This window comes from Loxodonta africana, chromosome 19, assembly GCF_030014295.1.
Source record: "Loxodonta africana isolate mLoxAfr1 chromosome 19, mLoxAfr1.hap2, whole genome shotgun sequence".
Classification (NCBI taxonomy): Eukaryota; Metazoa; Chordata; class Mammalia; order Proboscidea; family Elephantidae; genus Loxodonta; species Loxodonta africana.
In genome coordinates this window covers 21,411,803-21,431,851 of record NC_087360.1, presented here as the reverse complement: position 1 = coordinate 21,431,851, position 20,049 = coordinate 21,411,803, and the positions used below count along the sequence as shown (strand labels likewise).

The 20,049-nt window shown below is 59.0% G+C and overlaps 1 protein-coding gene across 2 annotated transcripts; it reads right to left on the bottom strand.

Moving 5' to 3' along the window:
* Positions 1-23: 23 nt before the first annotated feature.
* On the bottom strand, positions 24-19,822 carry LZTR1 (leucine zipper like post translational regulator 1). Of its 2 annotated transcripts, none has more exons than XM_003419279.4 (21): positions 19,623-19,822; positions 19,161-19,223; positions 15,642-15,698; positions 13,968-14,047; positions 13,374-13,482; positions 12,505-12,588; positions 10,793-10,850; positions 9,955-10,094; positions 7,701-7,902; positions 7,122-7,277; positions 6,590-6,700; positions 6,279-6,371; positions 6,046-6,141; positions 5,796-5,961; positions 5,375-5,544; positions 5,105-5,261; positions 4,014-4,140; positions 3,786-3,935; positions 2,985-3,090; positions 2,787-2,867; positions 24-2,578 (listed from the first exon to the last, which is right to left on the bottom strand). In XM_003419279.4, exons 1-21 carry the CDS (start codon positions 19,820-19,822, stop codon positions 2,462-2,464), a joined length of 2,523 nt encoding a protein of 840 aa, XP_003419327.1. In that variant the 3' UTR covers positions 24-2,461. The 2 variants fall into 2 exon arrangements, with proteins under 2 accessions (XP_003419327.1, XP_064128436.1); XM_064272366.1 differs by having other exon boundaries at positions 19,600-19,696.
* Between the last annotated feature and the right edge of the window lie 227 nt (positions 19,823-20,049).

Genomic DNA, 20,049 nt, shown 5'->3' with positions numbered 1-20,049 from the left:
GGGGGACCCCCTTGAGTCTCAGGTTCATTCCCCAGGAAACGGCTACCAGGCAGTGGGCTAGAAGTCCTTGCAGCCCCCAGAAGGCACAGACCCTGGAGCCCAAGCTCTTGCCTGCCTGGACTAGAAACCCCATTCTCTTCCTGCAGTTCCTCCTCACGGCTGCACAGGTGGACAGGTAGCAGCCCACACCTGTCCAAGAGGCAGGGACTCCAGGGTGGGGCTCTGGTGCCTGTCGCCCACCCCCCCCCCATGCCCCACAGAAGTCTCTGAGGGAACCCAGACAAACCTATTGCTATTGATTCCGACTTATAGTGACCCCATAGGGTTTCCAAGGTCGTAAACCTCTACGGAAGCAGACTACTGTGTCTTTCTCCTGCAGAGCCACTGGTGGTGTCAAACAGCCCAACTTGCAGTTGCCAGTCGATCACTTTAATCACTGCCACCAGAACTCCTTTCTGAAAGGATACAGTGGTGTAACGGCCAAGGCAGGCCCAGGCACCCTATCCTTGGGATCTGAGGCATAAACAGCCTGGCCCCTCTGGAAACACAAAGCCCAGTGCAGACTTCACTCCTTTGCAAGGATGCCCAACCTTCTGTCCACCGGCCAGCCTACCTGTTGCCTGGCAGGGCAGCCACCATGTGGGCCTAGGACAGCCTCCAGGTCCCAGCCTCCAGGCCAGGCCCCGCTCCCCACTGGTACCTCTCTCCAAGACATGGGCAGTGACCGATGCCCACGTATCTCGTGGGCTCCTGTGCTGGGCAGGTAGTGAGGACCCCCCAGTGGCCTTTCTTATCCCTGGATGTCTGGGGCAAGGTGGGTAGACTAGAGGCAGGCCTGCACAGCAGACCTGGCCTCAGCATGTGCTCGTATTTGTCAACAGGAATCCAAAAGGCCTTGCTTTGTGTTTATGAGCAGACCAGTGTGTGGGGCAACTTAGCAAATATGACCTCTCCCTGCTGTCCTTGGCCACCACAACCCAAAGAACATAGCTGACTTCTAGTCCCATGGGAACTGGGCAAACTGCCAAATGGCATCAGAAATGTGCTTTCTGAGGCCCCTTGGCATGTAACCTCCTTTATTCAGAGTCACCTCCAGGAGAGATACTTGGGAACCAGTGAGCACAGGGTTTACAGGTTTGTGCGGGCAGGCTTCTCCTGGAATGGAGTGAGGCTGCCCCGGGGGTGTGGTGAGCAGTGTCTTGCAGGGTCCCGGGTGGGGGGTTCGGTGGCCCCACCATGAATGACGTATGCCACCCACCCTAGCCAACACCCCTCCCCACCTGTGGCTGTGGGTCCACGGCTTCCTACCAGGTGTCCCTTGAGTGCATAGCCTCCTGCTCCAGCGCCTTCTGCTGCCCACCACTGGTGTCTCCCAGCTCATCTTTTTTGTGCCAGGCCGCATCCTAGCTTGCTGCCTGCCACCCTTGACTCAGATCTCTGGGCTGCACACATCTGTGCCCTCTTCAGCAAGGGCTGCTGTGTGGCAGGACCAGGATGGAGGGGAGTATACCCGGAAGAGGGGACAAGCTCCAAGGCCAGGACTAAAGTGATTCACCCCACGACAGGGGACTGTGACTTCCTGGCGGCCAGGGCAGAAAGGTCCCCGAGGTTCTCGTTCCCAGACAGGGTACAGGAAGGTTCCACTGCACAAAGGTAGACTCACAAGGCCTCTGTAGGGGACAGGTGGATGTGAGGGTCTGTCCTAAATGTCCCAGTCAGAGGCCAGCCCACCTTCCACAGCAGCCCATGTGACTGGTATGTGGGGGGGTGCTGACAGGCTGGTTCCAGCTCCGGGAAAGGCTGAGAGAATGTGGAGCAGGCATGCGTGGAGATGGACACAGTGAGCCATATGGTAGCCTGCGTGGCTTTAATGCGGCATGTCTGCAACAGTAAATGCTTAGTGAGGTATGCACGGTGGGCCCTGTGGGCTGGGGGCCCACAGCCCCTCTGGAGCCAGGCCCATTCATCTCTGAGTCAGATCCCACCCACCCATTGCTGATCCCCACTCACAGACTCAGGGTGGGGGAGCCCCTTACACCCCCTCTGTGAGGGTGGGAGGCAGCATGCAGAGCCCCTGGGGCTGCAGTGTTCTGCTGAGCTTGCTCCCCCTGCCCAGTCAAAAGCTGCAGGCTCCTGGATCTCATCCAGGCCCCTGCTGGGAGGGTGCACACTTGTCCCTCCCCCAGCTGGGGAACGGCCAGGACCCTGCTTCCTCCAGCCGTGTCCCCATCACTGACCCCAGCTTCCCACCTACGCCTCTATACCAGGAGAGTGCAGCCAGGCATGTGACCTGGGACCTGTGTCCTCAGCAGTGGAATGAGGTGTCTGAGCCTCCCTTCTGGGGCTCTGGGTGTCCTGCCTGACCATTCTCAACCCCTCCACCACAGGGCCACGTGTGGCAGGCACAGGGCCGCTCCTGGCCAGCGGTGTCTCTGCAGTGGGCAGGGCACCACATGGGTCCTCAGATGTCGGCTCCCAGCTCTGCGCACTGGTTGTCGGAGATATGGGAAGCCAGGGAGTCTATGATGTCGATCAGCAGCTGCTGGCTCAGCGACCGCAGTGTGGGCAGCTTGGAGACCTGGGGGAGGTGACCACATGCCAGAACAGGATGGGCCTGGGGCTCTCTGGGGGCCCGACCAGAGTGGCTCAGGTGGCTGTGAGGATGGTGAGGGGTGGCCATGGGCGGGCAGCCCTGCATGGCTTCTGCCAAGGGCCCACCCCCACCCCAGCCAGCCATGGCTGCTGCCCAGGGGAGCGGGTCCTGAAGGTGAAGCCCGGGGCCTGACCTTGGTGAACTGGTGCACGATGATGTGCAGGCAGTGCCGCTTCATGTCCAGTGCCTGCGTCTTGTCAGCCGCCTCCAGGATCTGGAAGAGCACCGGCTTGAGACGCAGCCCCTGCCACCCACCCAGGCCCTGGTGGGGAGGCCCGGCCCTCGGGGGGAAGCCCGGCCCTCAGGGGGAGGCCCAGGGCAGCTGAGCTACCTGCAGCACGTTCTGCACCGTCACGTTCATCTCCAGGTTCTGCTTGCAGTAGGCCTGCAGCCGGTTGTTGTAGAAGCCGTAGTAGTAGGGAGCAGCAAACAGGTAGCTGGGGCTGGTTAAGGGGCTGCCAGCACAGGGACCCTGTCCTCCCACAGACCTTCCTCTCCCCCCTCCACCGATGGTGCGGCTACAGCCCTATATTCATAGGTGCGTAGAGGACACTGGGGGCCCTGGCTGCCCCTCCTGCTTGTCCAGAACCAGGGTGGCCGCCCCCACCAGAGGGACTGGCCCTGGGCTCCACATGGTATAGGAGCCGAGCTCTAGTCCTGGCTTGGACACCCACTTGTTCTCTCTAAACAAGGTTCTGAACCACATAGGGGTCCCAGGGCCCATTCACCATCAAGAGAAAATCACCAGTCCTCCCTCTAGAAAAATGTCCTTCCATACATTTGTAGAACCAGTCCCAGGCCTCACAGACCCCCTGCAGGGCATCCTGGGGGCAGGGGCCATGCTCAGACCCCCACTGAATGCCAGCAGTATCACTCCACATGTGTCTACTCACTTGTCAAAGCCAGGACAGCCCTTCTCCATGTAGCTAAAGACAAGAACCCAACCATCCCTCCCAACTGCAAAGCCCTCCTTATGGCTTCAGAGAACCCTTGGGGAGTGCCAGGCCCACCACGGTGGGCACTGGGAAATTCTCTGGAGTGTGGTGGCCAGGCCAAGACCACCAGCCCAGCCAGGACAGCGGGCCCCAAGCCCCCCTCCGGTAGCCCAGGAGCCTGAAGTACGCAAGGATACAGTGAGTCCTCAGGTGGCATGTTGACCTCACCGTAGTAGATGTAGCGCAGCATGGACTCGAAGGCCTGCCTGCTGGGGACCATTTCTCCGATGGAGATGTTCACCTGCCCATCCTCGGGCATGAAGGAGCGGAACATGGCCTCAAAGTAGCTGCAGATAGGAAGGCAGTGGCGGCTCAGTGAGTGTGGCCAGCGGCTGGGCCCACTCTCTTTCTGGGTGCCCACCCACCTGGAGCGGGCGGCCAGGATGGCTTTGTGAGCTGGCCGTGGGTGTCCATCCAGCAGCAACGTGATGTCACAGAACTCCGCACCTGCCCCCTCCAGGTATGCTTTCATGTCCTGGATCAGAGATGTGCCTAGGGATGGGGACGGAGCCTGAGCAGGCGCCTCCCAGCCTCCTCCAGGCCTGCCTGCTCCCTGGACTCCTCAGGTACCACCTCCCTGTACTTCCATCTGCGTTGTTCCTGGACAAAGCCTCCCTGGCCAGGGGGCTCACTTGGGCCCTGGGTGCCACTAGCCCTGCTCTCCTTGGCCCTTGCATACCTGAGCCCTGCGGCCCTAGCAAGTCCTCTCAGGCCCCCACATCTGACCTTTCCCTGTCCGGATGCAGAGCCCCTTGGCCCCTGTGCTCTGGCTGCAGAAGGTGTGGGGCTTCAGCGTTTCTCAGGACACCAAGAGCTCAGGGGCTGAAGTCAGCACAGGTCGCAAGAAGGGTCAAGAGAAAAGAGAGAGTAGAGGGAGAGAGTGGGCTGTCTCATTAGAAGGAGAACAATTGGGAGTACGCAGCAAGGTGTATATAAGTTTTTGTATGAGACACTGACTTTAGGTGTAAACTTTCACTTAAAGTACAATAAAAATTTTTAAAAAAGGGTCAAGAAAGTCCAGGTTGGGTGGGATCCGGTCTATGGGCTGTTCTCACCCCTCACTAGGCCCCAGACAGATGTGCCTAAAATAGAGCAGCTCAATGGCTGACTCGCTGTGACCCTAGGCACATCACTTACCTCCGAAGTGATCAGACCTGAACCCCCAGCCAGAGCAAGCAACCCACCAGAAAAGGGCTGCCCCATCTCCACTACCAGCAATGGGCTTGGGGATCACTCCACCCGCTGGTGCAGCCCACTGCTGATAGCCCTGTGGCCAGGAGGTTCTTCATTCCACAGAGCTGCCCTGCCACGGGTATGCCTGGGACATGCTCTGGGGTCCCACTGCCCTCCCCTCACCAGCCTGGGGGCCTGGCAGGTAGTAGCTCAGGCCCCCAAATCTCCTACCCATGATGGACACAGCCAGCCCCACTCAGGGAAGAGGACAGGGGCTCCCTACCAATGTCCACAGGCTGGTCTGAAGGGGCGCGAGGGGGTGGCTGCTGCTTCCGCCGCACAATCTCCACGATGAGAGGGGACGAGAGATGCTCAAACTCCTTCATCATGATCACTTGATTGAAGTGGGACTCCTTCACCACGAAGTTCAGGCAGTGCTCCTGGACAGACAGGCCGGGTGGGTGGCAGGTGAGGCCCGGACAGCAAACTGAGAACAGGGAAGGGAGAGTGGAGTGTGGTGGACCCTCCCTGCCTGCCCCAGGCCCCAGGGCACCTTGAGCTGGCCCAGTTGCAGCCTGGCAGCGCTCTCGCACACCACCAGCACGTTCTGCAGGTCCACAGAGGCCTCGATGTACTGCCGGCACAGCTGTTCCAGGCGGCACAGCTGGAAGCTCAGCGCCAGCTTATACACATCCATCATGAGCAGCACGTCCTCCACATGGCCTGTGCCCAAGAGCCTCCTGAGCAACGGGGCGGGGGCCCTGGGGCTCCCTCCATGGAGGGGACAAGTCAGTGTTGCCAGGCGGGAGCAGGCCATGGGTAGGGGGCTCAGCTGTTGGCACCTGTGACCCCGGTAGTCACAGCCTCACCCCCAGACTGCCCACCCGTAAGGAGGGCAACGTCACCTCCCGCCAGGGGGCAGCACTGCCTCGCCCGGTCCCGCTTACTCGCCCCGTGAGCCCCGGCTGGCGGACCTTTCCGCGGGTACCGGATCTTGTCCGTGTAGAGGAACTGCATGAGCACCTCGAAGGGCCGGGCCTCGGCCTCGCGGATGGCCACAGGCAACAGGGGTGGCCGGGCGCCACCCACAGCCCCGCCGGTGGCCTCCCTGGGGGCTGGGGACGCGTCTTCCTCCAGCTTCTGTAGGGAAAACGGGGGTGTCCAGGGCTCCACAAGGGGCATGGTGCCAGCTGAGTGGACGCGCCTCGCCGGGGCCAGCCTCACCTGAGCCAGCCGCTCCCGCGCCTGGACTATCTTCCTGCGCAACCAGCGGCTCCGGGCCGTGACGATGGCCACGTGGCCCTGCACGCACTCCTCCTTCTGCGGCAGAGACGGTACGTGATACAGGGGGTGGGACCCCGTCTCAGTACAGAGGCCTACCTAGCGGGCAGGCCACCCGAGGTACAAGGCTTCTCCTCCCTGGGCAGCAGGTGGGGGGCTTGAGGAAGGGCACCCACCTCTCCCAGCACAAACTCCACGTCGCAGAACTGGCGGCTCTCCCACAGTCGCCCGTAGTCCTCGTGCAGCGTGCACTTGGGGTAACAGGAAAACTGCGGGGACAGCAGAGTGGGGCCATGCTCAGGCTGCACACAGCCCCATGCACAGACCCCAGGCTGTCCAGGCCGCCTGGGCTCCAGACAGCAGCGGGGATCGCCCTGAGGCTTAGGGCTTGTGGCCTCTGCAGCTGCCCCTGTACTGGGGTTTTCCACCACTGCTCCCACCTTCAGCCTGGGCCCTAGCCCACCCACCAAGCCCACAGGCTCCACACCTGGAACCTGTACATCTCCCCGCTGCGGATGTTGTTGTCCATGGTGCCCCCAAAGATGTACATGGCATCTGAGATCACAGCGGCTGCATGGAAGAGCCTCCCGCTGGGCAGCTGGGGGAAGAGGGCTAAGTCGGTGGGTGGGTAGGTGGGTGGGATGGGATGGGTTCTCTGGTGGTGGGGCTAGTGGGTGGCCAGAGAGCACAGCCCCTGACAAGAGAGTTCCCAAATGGGGCAGAGCTGGAGTGTGTGGGAGGCCCAGGAAGGTGAAGTGGGGACCAGGCTAGCACCCACAGCCAAAGAGCAGGTGCTTGGCTTAGTAGGCTGAGCCACTGAGGCCCAGGGGCGAAGCCTGCAGCTGGCACTGGAGTCCTTGGAGTGAGAGGTAGGCTCGGCTCCAGGCCCTGCTCCTTACTTGCTGTGACCCTGAGCGGTACCGCTCTGGACCTAGGACTCCCAACTGTGAGTGGGACGGACAATGGAACCTGCCCAGGAAGATGGGGTGCTGGAGCCTTAGTGAGGTGCATCTACTCACCTCTGAGGCTGGCTGGGCTGGCTGCTTGGCTGTCGTGGGACCGAAGTCCAGGCCAAACACGTCTCGGGACTTCTTGAAGCCACCCCGCTCCTCAGGGGCCAGGGCAGGTGCCTCTTCGGAAGCAGATGCTCGCTCTGGTACCTCTGCCCCACCAACCTGGTGAGAGGCCATGCAGAGCCTGAGACCAGGGAATGGGGGCCAGGCAGGCCCCAGACTCAGGCCCTCAGTACCAAGAGCACGGTTGGAATGGGGTGGGGGGCAGGGAAGGCCACAGGACAGAGGAGCTCATTTCACATGGTCAAGAATGGCTGTGCAGGGGACCAGGGTCCTGGGCCCCCAGGACAGAACGTGTCTTCAGCACAGGGAAGACTTGGCAGGTGTGGGATGTTACTGTCTCTCTCGGCCACAGAGGAAGGACAGGCCAGAGGGCGAAGGTCAGCGGAGTGGGTATCCAGGGTGGCCGTCCAGGCTGCTCTGGCCTTGTTTCTACTATGTCAGACACCTCGCTATCGAGAGCAGGGTGGTCAGTGTGGATGGACGGAGCAGGGCAGACACTGTAGTGTCTGGCCTGCCGCTCACCTCACTGTCAGAGCTGGGCTGAACCACCTCCCAGGTCTGGAAGTCCACGTCGTAGCAGTGCAGCTCGTTGGGCAGCGTGTTGTCGGCTGCACCCCCAAACACGTAGAGGTGGCGGTCAAAAGCCACCATGGTGTGCCCGTAGCGCCGCTGTGGGGGTGGTGGGGAGCCCCGGAGCAGGTGCTCAGTGGGGATGCGTGTCCACCTGGGGGCGCACAGTAGTGAGCCGGGCCTCAGAGCCACTGCTTCCATATGGCCTCTACTGGGCTCCACTGCTGCCACCGGGGCCCCGCCCACAACCCTTGCCTGTGTCTATCATAAAACTGGGGCAATCCCACTTCAGGGAGAACAGAGTCCTGCACAGACCAGTGCCACAGCAAGTGGCTGCGTGTGCTCCACTGTGCCTGCCGACCCCCACAGCCAGGCCACTGCAGAAGCCGCCCAGACCCACCTCCCAGTGTTGCTTCTGCAACAGTTCCCACAAGGCCAAGGCTTCCCCGAAGACCCGGATGCTTCGTCAGCTGGAAAACCCTAACATCCTGCCGGCAGTGCCTATCTGGGTGGGACACGGAGCCTGTGTGCTGCCTACACACACGGCCTTCCCACCCAGAGCAAAGAAGGTGACCACAGGCCTCTAGTAGGAGGGGGCAAAAGGCGGAGACCAGGCAAGGTGTGGGGCTTCCTAGGAGGGCTGCAAGGGTACAAAGGCTGCCAGGGGTCGCCAGGCCTTCCAGTGCCCACCCTGGGCTGCAGGGTTTCTTCCTAGTCCCCATCCACTCCGCCACCAGCCTTAAGACAGGTGGCTGCCCATTCGCACTGCCTACCCGACTTCCCAGCCTGCTCCATGGGTGGCCTAGGCCCTATCTCCACCCACACTGGCCCTGGGCCCCTCACTCCTGCCTGCAGGCCCCCAAGCTGCAGGCATCCTGGGGCCCTGCGTCTTCCCCCAGTACTGGCTGAGGACCCCCTCGCAGATTCAGCCTTGCAATCTGCCCGCCTGGTCCAGACACTGAGTGTCTGCGTCCACCTTCTCTATATCTGGGTGCTCCCAACCTCTGTCTCCAAAACATATTTGGATTCCACCTCACTGGCCCTCCTACAGAACGCAGACCTCCGCATCACTTCTCTTCAGGGCTGTCACCCCACACTGTGGCAGCACCCCCTCTCACTCACCCCCTTCCACCTCTCCAGACATAGATGGCTTCCCACCCGCACCCAGCCCTCTGTGCTCTGGCTACCCAGAGGACCCCAGCCCCGCTACAGCCAGGCCAGTGCCTCGCCCCTCCCTGCCCAGTGGAGTCTGAAGTCTGCAGGGAGGTTGGACATGCCCAGCCAGGGGCAGAGGCCCCATACAAAGTATCATGAGAGAGGAGGCTGGAGGGTTGTCAGGGCCATGCTGTGCATCAGAACAAGGGACGAGAACAGGTGGGACTTGGCATGCTGGCCCAAATGGGGCTGAAGGTGAGCAAGGACTTCCAGAGTCCAGGCTGAGATGCGGTCCTTGCCCTAGAGACTGGGTGGCAAGACCCCCGAGTATACTCAGCCGGACACTGATGAGAACAGCTCATTGTAACGAGACACAGAATAAGCAAGAACCAGGGTATAGGACATGAAGGCGGCGCCACTCCAGAGCAGGGTCCTGGGTGGAACAGCAAGGGGGACACCAGAATTCTACAGGGGAACCAAGCAGAGTCCCCTGTCCTGTGCGCAGTGAGGTCCTCCTCCCAGGCCTGGCCACCCCCAGCATGAGGAACTGGTCCCCTCTGCCCAGGAGGCTGACCCTTCCTCCTACCTGCTGACAGCCCTGGCCTTGAGGGCAGCCCCCAAGTCCCCCTCCTGGGCTCCCAGAGCCAAAGCAAGGCCGGCAGCCACCTCAGTGGCAGACTTATCACGGAGCTGAGGACCAGTGGCAGAAGGGTATTACAGCCGGAAGCTCCCAGGGCCTGCGCGCCCCTCTGATCTCCTGCTATCATATGAGATGTATCCTGGCCGCAGGTGGTATCGGTACCACTGACCAAGCCCTTCAAGGGGCAGGGGCATCCTTCCCATCAAATGAAGGAGCAGGGCCCACCCACGCCCCACCTGGTGGACAGCCACACCCAGGGCCCAAGAGGCCTCACGCCCAGTCTGTATAAGGCACCCTGTGCAGCTGGGAGGATGGCAACCAGACTCAGGCTCTGGGGCTCATCGTGAAGGTGTCTACCAGCTAGGTCACCTGTCTGCACCTGCCCAGCACCCTGCCCACGAGGGTACTCACGTCTTGTCCTTGAACTCAAACTGAAAGAGGTTGTTGGTGATCTTGGCTCCACTCTGGCCCGAGAACACAAACATCTTGTCTCGGCATACAGCCACAGGGAAGTTGCAGCAGGAGGGCGGGATCTCACCACTCTGGGCCACCTGGGGGTAGGGGGTGGACACTCAGCCTGGGGCCTTCTAGGACCAGGCTCAGACTGCTGCACTTGAGCTACTTTTACTTTTGAAACTTCCCTGAATAAGGGTAGGAGATTCAATTTTGCAGAACAGCTTAAAGTGTGAAGAATCGCTTCCCAAAAACCATCTTATAAGCCAAAAAAAAAAAAAAAATCAGTTGCTATAGAGTCAATTCCAACTCGTGGTGCCCCTGTGTGTGTCAGGGTAGAACTGTGCTCCACAGGTTTTCAATGGCTGATTTTTTGGAAGTAGATCACCAGGTCTTTCTTCCAAGGTGCCTCTGGGTGGCCTTGTACTTCCAACCTTTCGATTGGTAGCTGAGTGTGTTCTCTGTTTGGCCATCCAGGGATTCCAGGTTTGAATAGCTGAGGCTAAACTCATCGCTACAGGGGAGAGGAACAGTGCGAGGGGACAGTGGATGGCGAGACAGGTGGCCCAGAAGCTCCAGTGACCTGGACATTGGAAAATGTGGATTAGACCAAAATGGCATCTATCACTAGTGATGATCTACCCCCCGCCCCACAACACAGAGCCTGCAGAGGGGGCTCGCTAGGTACCTGCCACTGAAACTTGGGGGGCGGGGGTCTGAGCAGGAGGTGAAGCTGGAAACAGACTGGGCTTGGGCAGGGGAGAAGGTACCCACCCTGGCTCCCTGCACCCCTTACCTCCTCCCAGCATGTGAGCTCCCGGTCCTGGAGGCCAATCGTCCACATGTCGTTCAACCTGCGTTAGGACAGGGTGGTGATCCTCACCGTTGAGTCTAGCTGTCAGGGTGGCACGGCCCTGCCAGGAGGGCTGGCCCCAGGGACAAATCTGTCCCTAGGATGCTGATCAGGGACACTTCTACACAGCCCTAGGACAGGAGCTTCGGCAGAGGAGGGCAGCTGCACTGAATCCTGGCAGGGCCATGACGGCAGTGTACCGGCCTTCCACATGCCCAGGGCTGGCCCCTGCCTGGCCTGGCAACATGCATAATGTCTGCACACTTAGCAGCTGCCCCTAGTGCTGGCAGGGACCATGAGGAGGTCATGCTCATGGAAACCACCACCAGCAGAGACCAGGAGGGATTTCTGCAATGCCGCAGTTTTGGGGACAAATGTGTGCTGCTTTTGTGATCAGAAAAATACCATTTTCTACAACAAGAAGGAAAATTCCTGGGACAGAGCGAGGACCCCAGGGCTGGGAGAGGCCAGGTCTGAACCCCAACACCACCTACTGCCCACCAGCCTCAGGGCCCCTCCTCACTGGGGCTTTGACTGTCCTCGCCCTCCGCCCAACCCCACCGGGCTCTGGCCTCTTGGCTCCGGGGACATGCATACCCTGAGACTGATGCATGATGCATGAACACGGCCTGGGCTCAACCCCCTCTCTGCCCAAGGGACTTAAGAAGTCCAGCCCTACTGACCTCTGTGGGGTTGGGTGGGGCCCCTTCCCCCACCCCTGCCCAAATGCCCACCCTCCCAAGACCCCCCAGACAAGGTGGTGCTCAAACCCATCGGGCTGACCTTTCCTGGCCAGGAAAGCCTACTCCGCACCTTAGCATGCTCAGGGGCAGCGCAAAGACAGGGCGCACGTGGCACCCCAGCACACCCAAGGGCAGTGCAGAGACGGGGAACATGGCACCGCAGCACACCCAGGGGCAATGCAGAGATAGGGTGCACACGGCACCTCAGCACACTCGGGCAGTGCAGAGACAGGGCGCACATGGCACCTCAGCATACCCGGGGCAGCGCAGAGACAGGGTGCACATGGCACTTCAGCACACTCGGGCAGCGCAGAGATAGGGTGCACGTGGCACCTCAGCACACTTGGGCAGTGCAGAGACAGGCGCATGTGGCACCTCAGCACACCCAGGGGCAACGCAGAGATAGGGTGCACATGGCACCTCAGCATACTCAGGGGCAGCGCAGAGACAGGGCGCACATGGCACCTCAGCACACTCGGGCAGTGCAGAGACAGGCACATGTGGCACCTCAGCACACTCAGGCAACTCAGAGATAAGGTGCACATGGCACCTCAGCACACTCAGGCAGTGCAGAGACAGGCACATATGGCACCTCAGCACACTCAGGGGCAGCGCAGAGACAGGGCACACATGGCACCTTAGCATACTCAGAGGCAGTACAGAGACGGGCATGTGGCACCTCAGCACACCCAGGGGCAGCACAGAGACAGTGCACACATGGCACCTCAGCACACCCAGGGGCAGCGCAGAGACAGGGCGCACATGGCACCCCAGCACACCCAGGGGCAGTGCAGAGACAGGGGGAACATGGCACCGCAGCACACTCGGGCAGTGCAGAGACAGGGCGCACATGGCACCTCAGCATATTCAGGGGCAGTGCAGAGACAGTGCAGAAGGGCAGGCGCCACCTACCTGGCATTTCCATCGTAGCCAGCGAAGATCCAGAGCTTGTCATTGTACACTGTGGCGCCGTGAGCCGACCTAGCGACCGGCAACCTGGAGTGTGGGGGAGCAATGAGTGAGGCCTTGTATGCACCTGACCCTCACAGCCCTGCTTGCCCAGCATGTGGGCCACTACCCTGTGTGTTCCTGCCTGAGCCCCTGACACGGCTGGTCCCCACATCAGCCTGACACTGGGGTCGGAGGGCCTCCAGCTGGGCACTGGTAGTAATGGCAGCAGACCCATGGGCATCCCTAGGCTGATCCCAGGAGGTGCAATGCATGGCTGAGCAGAGTGATTCAGGCATCCACATAGTCCCAGAACACCTCCAAGGGGCCACCAAAATACTCAGGGACGGACTGGTAAAGGCAGGACCAGGGATGCCTGTCGGCAGTCTGTTCAGGTCTCTTTTAATCTCTGGGAAGAGACAGTCTCAGGGCTATAGGGAGGCAGTAGCCATGTTTGGCTGTCAGTGAGTCCTAACCAGCTCCCAGAGTCCCTGGGTGGTGCAAATGGTGAACGAGCTCAGCTGCCAACCGAATGGCTAGTAGTTTGAGTCTGCCCAGAGGTGCTTTGGAAGAAAGGCCTGGCAATCTACTTCCAGAAAACCAGCCATTGAAAACCCTGTGGAGCACAGTTCTCCTCTGACCTACAGGGCAGCCATGAATCAGAGTCACCTTGACAGCAATTCATTTGGTTTTTTGGGGTTTTATCCAATTCCTGGTCCCCCTTCCCGTGGTTCCTCATCTGTGATGCTGGGAGGGAGGCGGGCCCACTGGTCCCCAGGACCCAGTTCACTAGCCAGCATGACACCCCCAGGAATCTCAGCCAAGCTTCTCACCGTCCTTCAATCTTCCACTCAGTCCACTGTCCAGTTGCAAACTTGTACTCAAAGAGATCATTTTTATTCTTCAAGTTAGAATTAGAATAAATGTCCCCAGTGTAGCCCCCTGGGTAGACAGAGTGAGAAAATGTTATGGCCAAAGGCAGCATTTAAGAGTCCTTAAGCCTCTGGAGTCAGGGGCAGAGCCCGGCTGGTTAAAACACTTTCTGGGATTCCTTCCACCAGCCTCAGGGAGCACCGGCTGCCTGCCTGCCTCTGGGCAAGGCTCTGGGAACACAGATGAGCAGAAGACTGTCTCCTGCTCCTGCAGAGAGGGGAGGCTACCTCCTTTCTGTCACAGACAATTCCAACCCTGTGAGATGGGGGCAGTTAGGGAAAGAGACCCACAGGCTAAAGGCGCCCAGAGGAGGCCCTGGCCCAGCCCAGGAAGGTCACGGGCAACTTCCCAGAACTCATAGGACTCTGGCAGACAAAGCTGAGGGTGGGCAGCAAGGGCCCACCAAGCAGGGCCCAGCCTGTGAGAGACCTCTATACCAAAGCTGGGCAGGAGGGTGGGGCCGGGGGTCAGGAGAGGGCCCAGAGGCTGCTCACCGAAGACAAACATGCTGCTCCCGTAGACGACGGCCGAGTGATGGTAGCGGGGTGCTGGCGGAGTCCCGGTTGTGAAGGCCCTGGGGTAGCACAAGGGGTGTGAGCGGCGGTGGAGCCAGTGGGGACTCACACTCACGCATGACAGCCCCTGTGCCCCCAGGCCTTCTCTTATTTTTTTTATTTCAAATGTAATACCTGGCTGATTACAGAAACTTTAAAAAATGATCAAGAACAACAAAACACAGGCACTAAGAACAGTAAGAATGATGGTTGCACATGAGAAATGTAATTAATGGCACTGAGCTGCACACGTGAAGGCTGTCGAAACGCCAAATGTTTTGTCGCACGTGTATTTACCACGATAATGGTAGTAAAACCAGGCACTAAAAGCCACAGGGAATCCCCCCACCAGAAAATCGCTGTCGCTCTGCTGCACCCTCTGTGTATTTATACTTCAGTCACTTCTAACGTGGAATCACAAGGAAGATATTCTATAATCTGCTCTTCAGCTCAACAATAGGCTGTGGCTCAGCCTTCCCGCTGCTCTAGAATCCTCTATGCCCGGATGTGCAACACAGCCAGTACCCTACCACCTGGGTGGTCCATACATTTTATTTATTGAATTAAAAACCCATTTACACTGCTTTTCATAAGCTGCTCCTTTTCAGAATTGTATTTTATGCTCAAGCAACTTTTAACCAAGAATTGTAAATTCTTCAGGGCAATTTTTAAATTTAATCTGTAACTATTAACTGTATTTCAAAAATGAAGTGTGGGAGAAACAGCATATGAACTTCAGGAGATATCCCAGTCTCCCACTCCCCAAGTCTCCTGGGACCCTGGCCCGGCCACATGGCAGCTCTGGGTCCTGAGTCAGTTCTAGATCTCTTCAGTCCTGATGCCCTCCTCTGTCACAGGGGGACAGTGGGACCCCCCACCCAGGGGCTGCTGGGACCAGGAATCTGTGCTCAGGGCTTCCACTCAGAGCATGGCGCCACAAGGGCTCAGTGGGTTTGTGATCCTGGCGGGACAATGGCAGAGATCAGGAGGAGCCCATTAGCTCCCAATCCTGAGATATATCTTTCCCCTTTCCCTGTGGACTGCTTGCAGGGAAGGGGCCAGACTGGAGTGAATGGGCACAAACATCTTGGGCCTAGAGAGGAAAGCATCTTGCCCAAGGCCACCCACCTGGGAGGGCATCTGTTGGAGGGAGACCACCAAGGGCTGGGGTCTTCTGCAGAGGGGGAGCCCACAGGGCAGGGGGTGAAGTATGCCCCTGCTGTCAGCCCCAGGTGCCCTGCCACACAGAGTCAACCCAGTTGACTGTCAGCAATGGCCCCGTGCTGGCTCCCACAGCAGGCCCTAGCCCAAAGACAAGCCTGGTGACTTCAGGGTTCTCCTGGAGCAGAATCTAGAGACCCACAACTGGATCAAACAGATCCCCTAGCGAACAGGATTCAGAATTATGCACCACAGTCTTGGACGAGGAAAGAAACCCAGGAAATGGAGGAAAAGGCTAGGAGTGGTTCTGGGTGTGGCAATCCAGGACTGTCCACCCTCCTTTCAGCTTCTTGGGTTTTCCGTGATGAACAGGATGACACCAGCCATCAGAATCCGTAGAGGGTCACTCTGTTTTATAAAAAAAAGTGGGGTTCCAGAGCCGAGGCTGCTCACCTGCACCAGGAACAGTCCTTCACGTCGAAGCGCAGGAGGTCGTTGAGCATTGTCTTCCTGAAAGTGGCCAGAGAGAGAGCAGCATTGGACCCGAGGAACCCCATGATGCACACTGCAGATGGGGGAAGCCTGCTTCTGGCTGGTTGCTGGCCCCCTGGAAGGTGCCCCAGCTGTTGCACGGGCTGGGGCGGCCACACAGGCAGAAGTAGGACCAAAGCATTATCCACCCAGCAGCCCAGTCAGCTGCTACACTGAGGGCAGGAAATGGCCCAAAGGGCCCCAGTGTCCCGACTTGTGTGTCTCAACACCCCCTCTCCGAGGCTGCAAATGCTTGCCCATACCTCAAGGGAGGCCCCTTCTTGTCTCTGAACTTCCCACCCTCTTCATCGTAGAAACAATGTAATGCCTATCTTACGTCAAAGGCACCATAGAGCGTAAAACAAATCCAGTGCTCACTGCACCACCTACTAGGCTGGCCCCCTCTGCATGTCACCTCCCAGGCTGTTGTAGTTGTTAGCCGCCGTCCTCGGCCCCTGACTCACGATGACCCCAGGCACAACAGAGTGAAACCGCGCCATTCCCGTGATCAGCTGCGGGTGGAACCAATGTGCTCCACAGCATTTTCACTGGCTGCTATTTTGGAAGTAGATAACCAGGCCTTTCTCCCTGGTCTGTCTTTAGTCTGGAAGCTCTGCTGAAACCGGTTCAGCATCATAGAAACACATAAGCCTCCAGCGACAGACAGGTGGTGGCTGCATGAGGTGCACTGACTGGGAATCAAACCCGGATCTCCCACATGGAAGGCAAGAATTCTACCACTGAACCACCAGTGGTTCTCACTACCACCCAGAAGGACATCACCCCAAAAGCCCAGCAGCCTCACTCAGGCTGCACCAACCCAGGGAGGGACAGTGACTTTCATTTTCCAGATGGGGACACTGAGTCTGAAGATGAAAGGGTGTGCCCAAGGCCAGGCAGCCAGAAGGCAAGCCTGGAAGCCTGCAGGTGGGACTACACCCTCTGCTGCCACTAGACTGAAGACCAACTGTATCCTGTTTCTTAGTGTCCCATTACATCAAAAGCGTTTCTGCTTGTTGCTACAGTTGTCACAGACTCTAGGTTACAGAGCCATCCCCATCCCTGTCGCCCCTCCCCCTGGCCGTCACCTCCCCCAGTACTGCCCGGTCCTGGACACCAAGGCCTCTCCTCATTGGGGAATCGTGTTCCTGGTCCAATAAATGCTACAGGCAGAGGCCTCTTCCTTTTTCTGTTCTAGGTCTGGGCGGGGGGATAAAACAGGACCTGACCTCGGCTCTGCCCTGGTGGAGCCGACATTCCAGAACAAGTAACTGCGTGCTCCCAGAGAAGGAGAGAGGGTGAGAGGGCAGGGAGGGACGGGCGGCTCCCGGTCCCCACAAGGCACATGAGGAAAGCAAGAAGGGGGCACAGAGAACCATGTGTGCACCTGGGGCCAACATTCCAGGCAGAGGGAGCAGCCAGGGCACGAGACAGGAGAGTGCCTGGTCCAATCAAAACACAGCAAGGAAGCCAGTGAGGGCAGGAGCACAGGGCCTCACAGATGCTGTGACAAGAGGGTGGACATCACAGGGTTCTGAGCTGAGGAGGGACACACTCCAACTTGCATTTTTAAGTGGGGCCCTCTGGCTGCTCATGGGGAAAGAGACTGGGGAAGACAGGCTGGGTGGGAGCCAGGAGACCATGCCCAAGGAGGCCAGAGGGGACTTCCTGTACTGCAGGGCCAGGTGGGGTCCTGCCTAGTCCCCAGGTCCAGGTCAGATCCCCCAGGGCATCCCATAGGACCAAGGCCACAGCACCCTCAGAGACCAGCCGTTTCTGAGGCTGAGGGGTGGGGGCAGAACTCATAGCAAGATCTGCCTTGCACAAACATCCCACTCTTGGCTCAGGGAAACCCTCTGTGTTGAGCCCCTCGTAACTGCACAGCTGTGTGCTCACGGACCCTTGTGAGCCCCCTGCAACAGCAGGGTGTAGGGCAGCCCCAAATACACAGGAGGAAACCAAAGTGCACTTAGCATGCTTAAGCTGCCTGCCTGAGCCCAACACCACATAGGTTCAGACCATGCTTCAGCCCCACCTCTGGCAGGCTTCCCACCCTTCCCAGAGCTCCCAAGTCCCTGGCTTCCCTGAGCACATCAGTGAATGAAGGAGCGGGGGAGACCCTGTCTGGATACCAGTCCTACGCAGTTCTGTACCTCCCACCTCCAAACCTCTGCTCCTGCTGACCCCTCTGCTTGGAGCACTCTCCTGGCTCCCTCCAACTCATCTTTCAGGTCATCATCCTCTCCAGGAAGACCGACCTTCACTTCCCTCACCCAGAATGCCCCTGCCCAGGATCAACCATGGCCCAGCCCACACTAATACAGCACTTCCCCCTGGGCAGGTCCAGCTCCCGCGGAATGGCTTATAAAGAAACATTCCAAGGGAAGGAAGTGGGTGCACAGACTGAGGGTGAATCCCAGCTGTTACCTTTTGCCAAGGCGCACCCACCACAACTTGACTGGGAATGGTTTGTGTGATGGAGGTATGCCCATCAACAGGACTGGAGTCGTTGCCAGGAGTTGATTACGGTATGGGAAAGCCCTCACAAAAAGTGAGACACACAGGAAATAAAATCGCATCCTCCATGTCTTCTTAGCTGCAAAGCGTGTGGAGGGCAAGGCCCCTAGGGAAGTGCTGGGAAGAACTGCCCCACAAGGGTGGCCACAAGGGCAGCTGTGTTTCTTTCAAAGCTTTGTCCATTCACTCAGAACAAGAGGGACGTTTCTGTGTGCTCCCGATTGCATGCTGCACTGAGGAGTTCTATGGGACCTGGTGATCAGCCTGGGCCTCACAGAGCAATCCAGAGAAGCTCTGAGAGGGTCCAGAAACCCAGCTGTCAACAATTGCTGCCAAGTGTGAGAGGCACAAAAACACAGCATCACTGCCTCGCCAGCACACTGAGTCTTACCTAAAAACAGATGAGCCTTGCTTCTTTCCAGAGGCAAAGCTGGGGTCTCAGTGCAATACAGCACAGCTCAACTACTTTTAGACACAGCTTTGACAAACTGCTAAGAAGCAACTCTCACAGCAAGTGCAGATAGTTAAAAATTTCCAGAATTCCACTCAACAGAATAAACAAAGCTACAGACCCCTGGTGGCACAGTGGGTAAGAGGTCGGCTGCTAACCAAAAGTTCAGCAGATCGAATCTATCAGCGGCTCCTTGGAAACCCTATAGAGCAGTTCTACTCTGTCCTGTAGAGTCGCTATGAGTCAAAATCGACTCGATGGCAATGGGTGGGTTTGAGTTTCACAGAGCTAATCCTCATCATGACCTGGGAGGTAAGTGCGGGGAACCACACCCTACAGATGGGGAAACTGAGGCTTACAGTGTTTAGCTAACAGCTGGGAAGACAGAGGTAGTAGCACTGCAGAGGCCCCGCCCCTAGTCAACATGCCTCTCCCTGTCTGGTCCTAACGCTTCCATGTTCAGACTCACTCACCCATTGTCTCCTCCAAACACGTAGATGGCATCTTTATAGGCCACCACCGTGTGCTTGCTGCGCCTGGAGAGAAAGAAGGTGTGGTGAGGCCGAGACCCTCCTGGGAGCACCCAGGGGATGAGTCTAAGCAGAACTGCCACAGAAGTCGGCTAACACCTCTCCACTGTGGAGACCTACTGAAACTACTAACTTCTATCAGCACTCTAGGGGACCCTGCCCGGGGACCTCGGACTCTGTCCCGGGACTCTGATTCTCCCGTCCACAGCAGAGAACCCGGAACCTTGGCCTGAGGGCCCCAAATACCATTTTGCCCTAGGACCCTGCCCCAGGTCACCCTGCTCTGGGACCACTGGGACCCCCCCTCCCCGTCCTGGGCACCGTCCTGAACCCACCCTCCCCCATTACCCGATCCCGCCCAGGAACCAAGCCCCAACCTCACCCCTGGACCCTGCCGGCCCGTACCGAGCGCCCACGAACTCGTCGCAGGGAGGGAGGCGCCGCCAGCGATGCACAGTCTCAAAGGGCCCAAAGTTGAGCGTCAGGTACTCGACGCTGTCCGAACAGCTGTGATCAAAGTCCACGCTGGGGGCCACCTTGGACCGCGCGCTGCCTACGAGGGTCCCGGCCCCAATCGGGCCCCCAGAGCCACCCGGCCCAGCCATCCCCGGTCCACGCCCGCTCGGCCGTCTGCTCCGTGGGACGTGCAGCCACCGCCCCAGGCTGCCCGGTGGGACTACATTTCCCGGCAACCCCTGCGCCGACGTCGCAGCACTTCCGGCTGGTGCCGTGCTTTACCTCGCTCGAACTTCCCGGTGGACCTACGCACCTCGTGACACTGCGGGACAGTGCGGGCCCTGGGGCGCCCAATCCAGGCTAGCATGTAGCCTTC

Bases quoted from the DNA above. Each gene is read 5' to 3' on its own strand.
- LZTR1 (XM_003419279.4), bottom strand. From the start codon at position 19,822: ATGGCTGGGCCGGGTGGCTCTGGGGGCCCGATTGGGGCCGGGACCCTC. The intron at 6,372-6,589 runs GTGTGGAGCCTG...CTGTCCCCGCAG, and splicing joins GGGAGATGTACAGGTTCCAG to TTTTCCTGTTACCCCAAGTG. The intron at 5,962-6,045 runs GTGAGGCTGGCC...TTTTCCCTACAG, and splicing joins CGCGGGAGCGGCTGGCTCAG to AAGCTGGAGGAAGACGCGTC.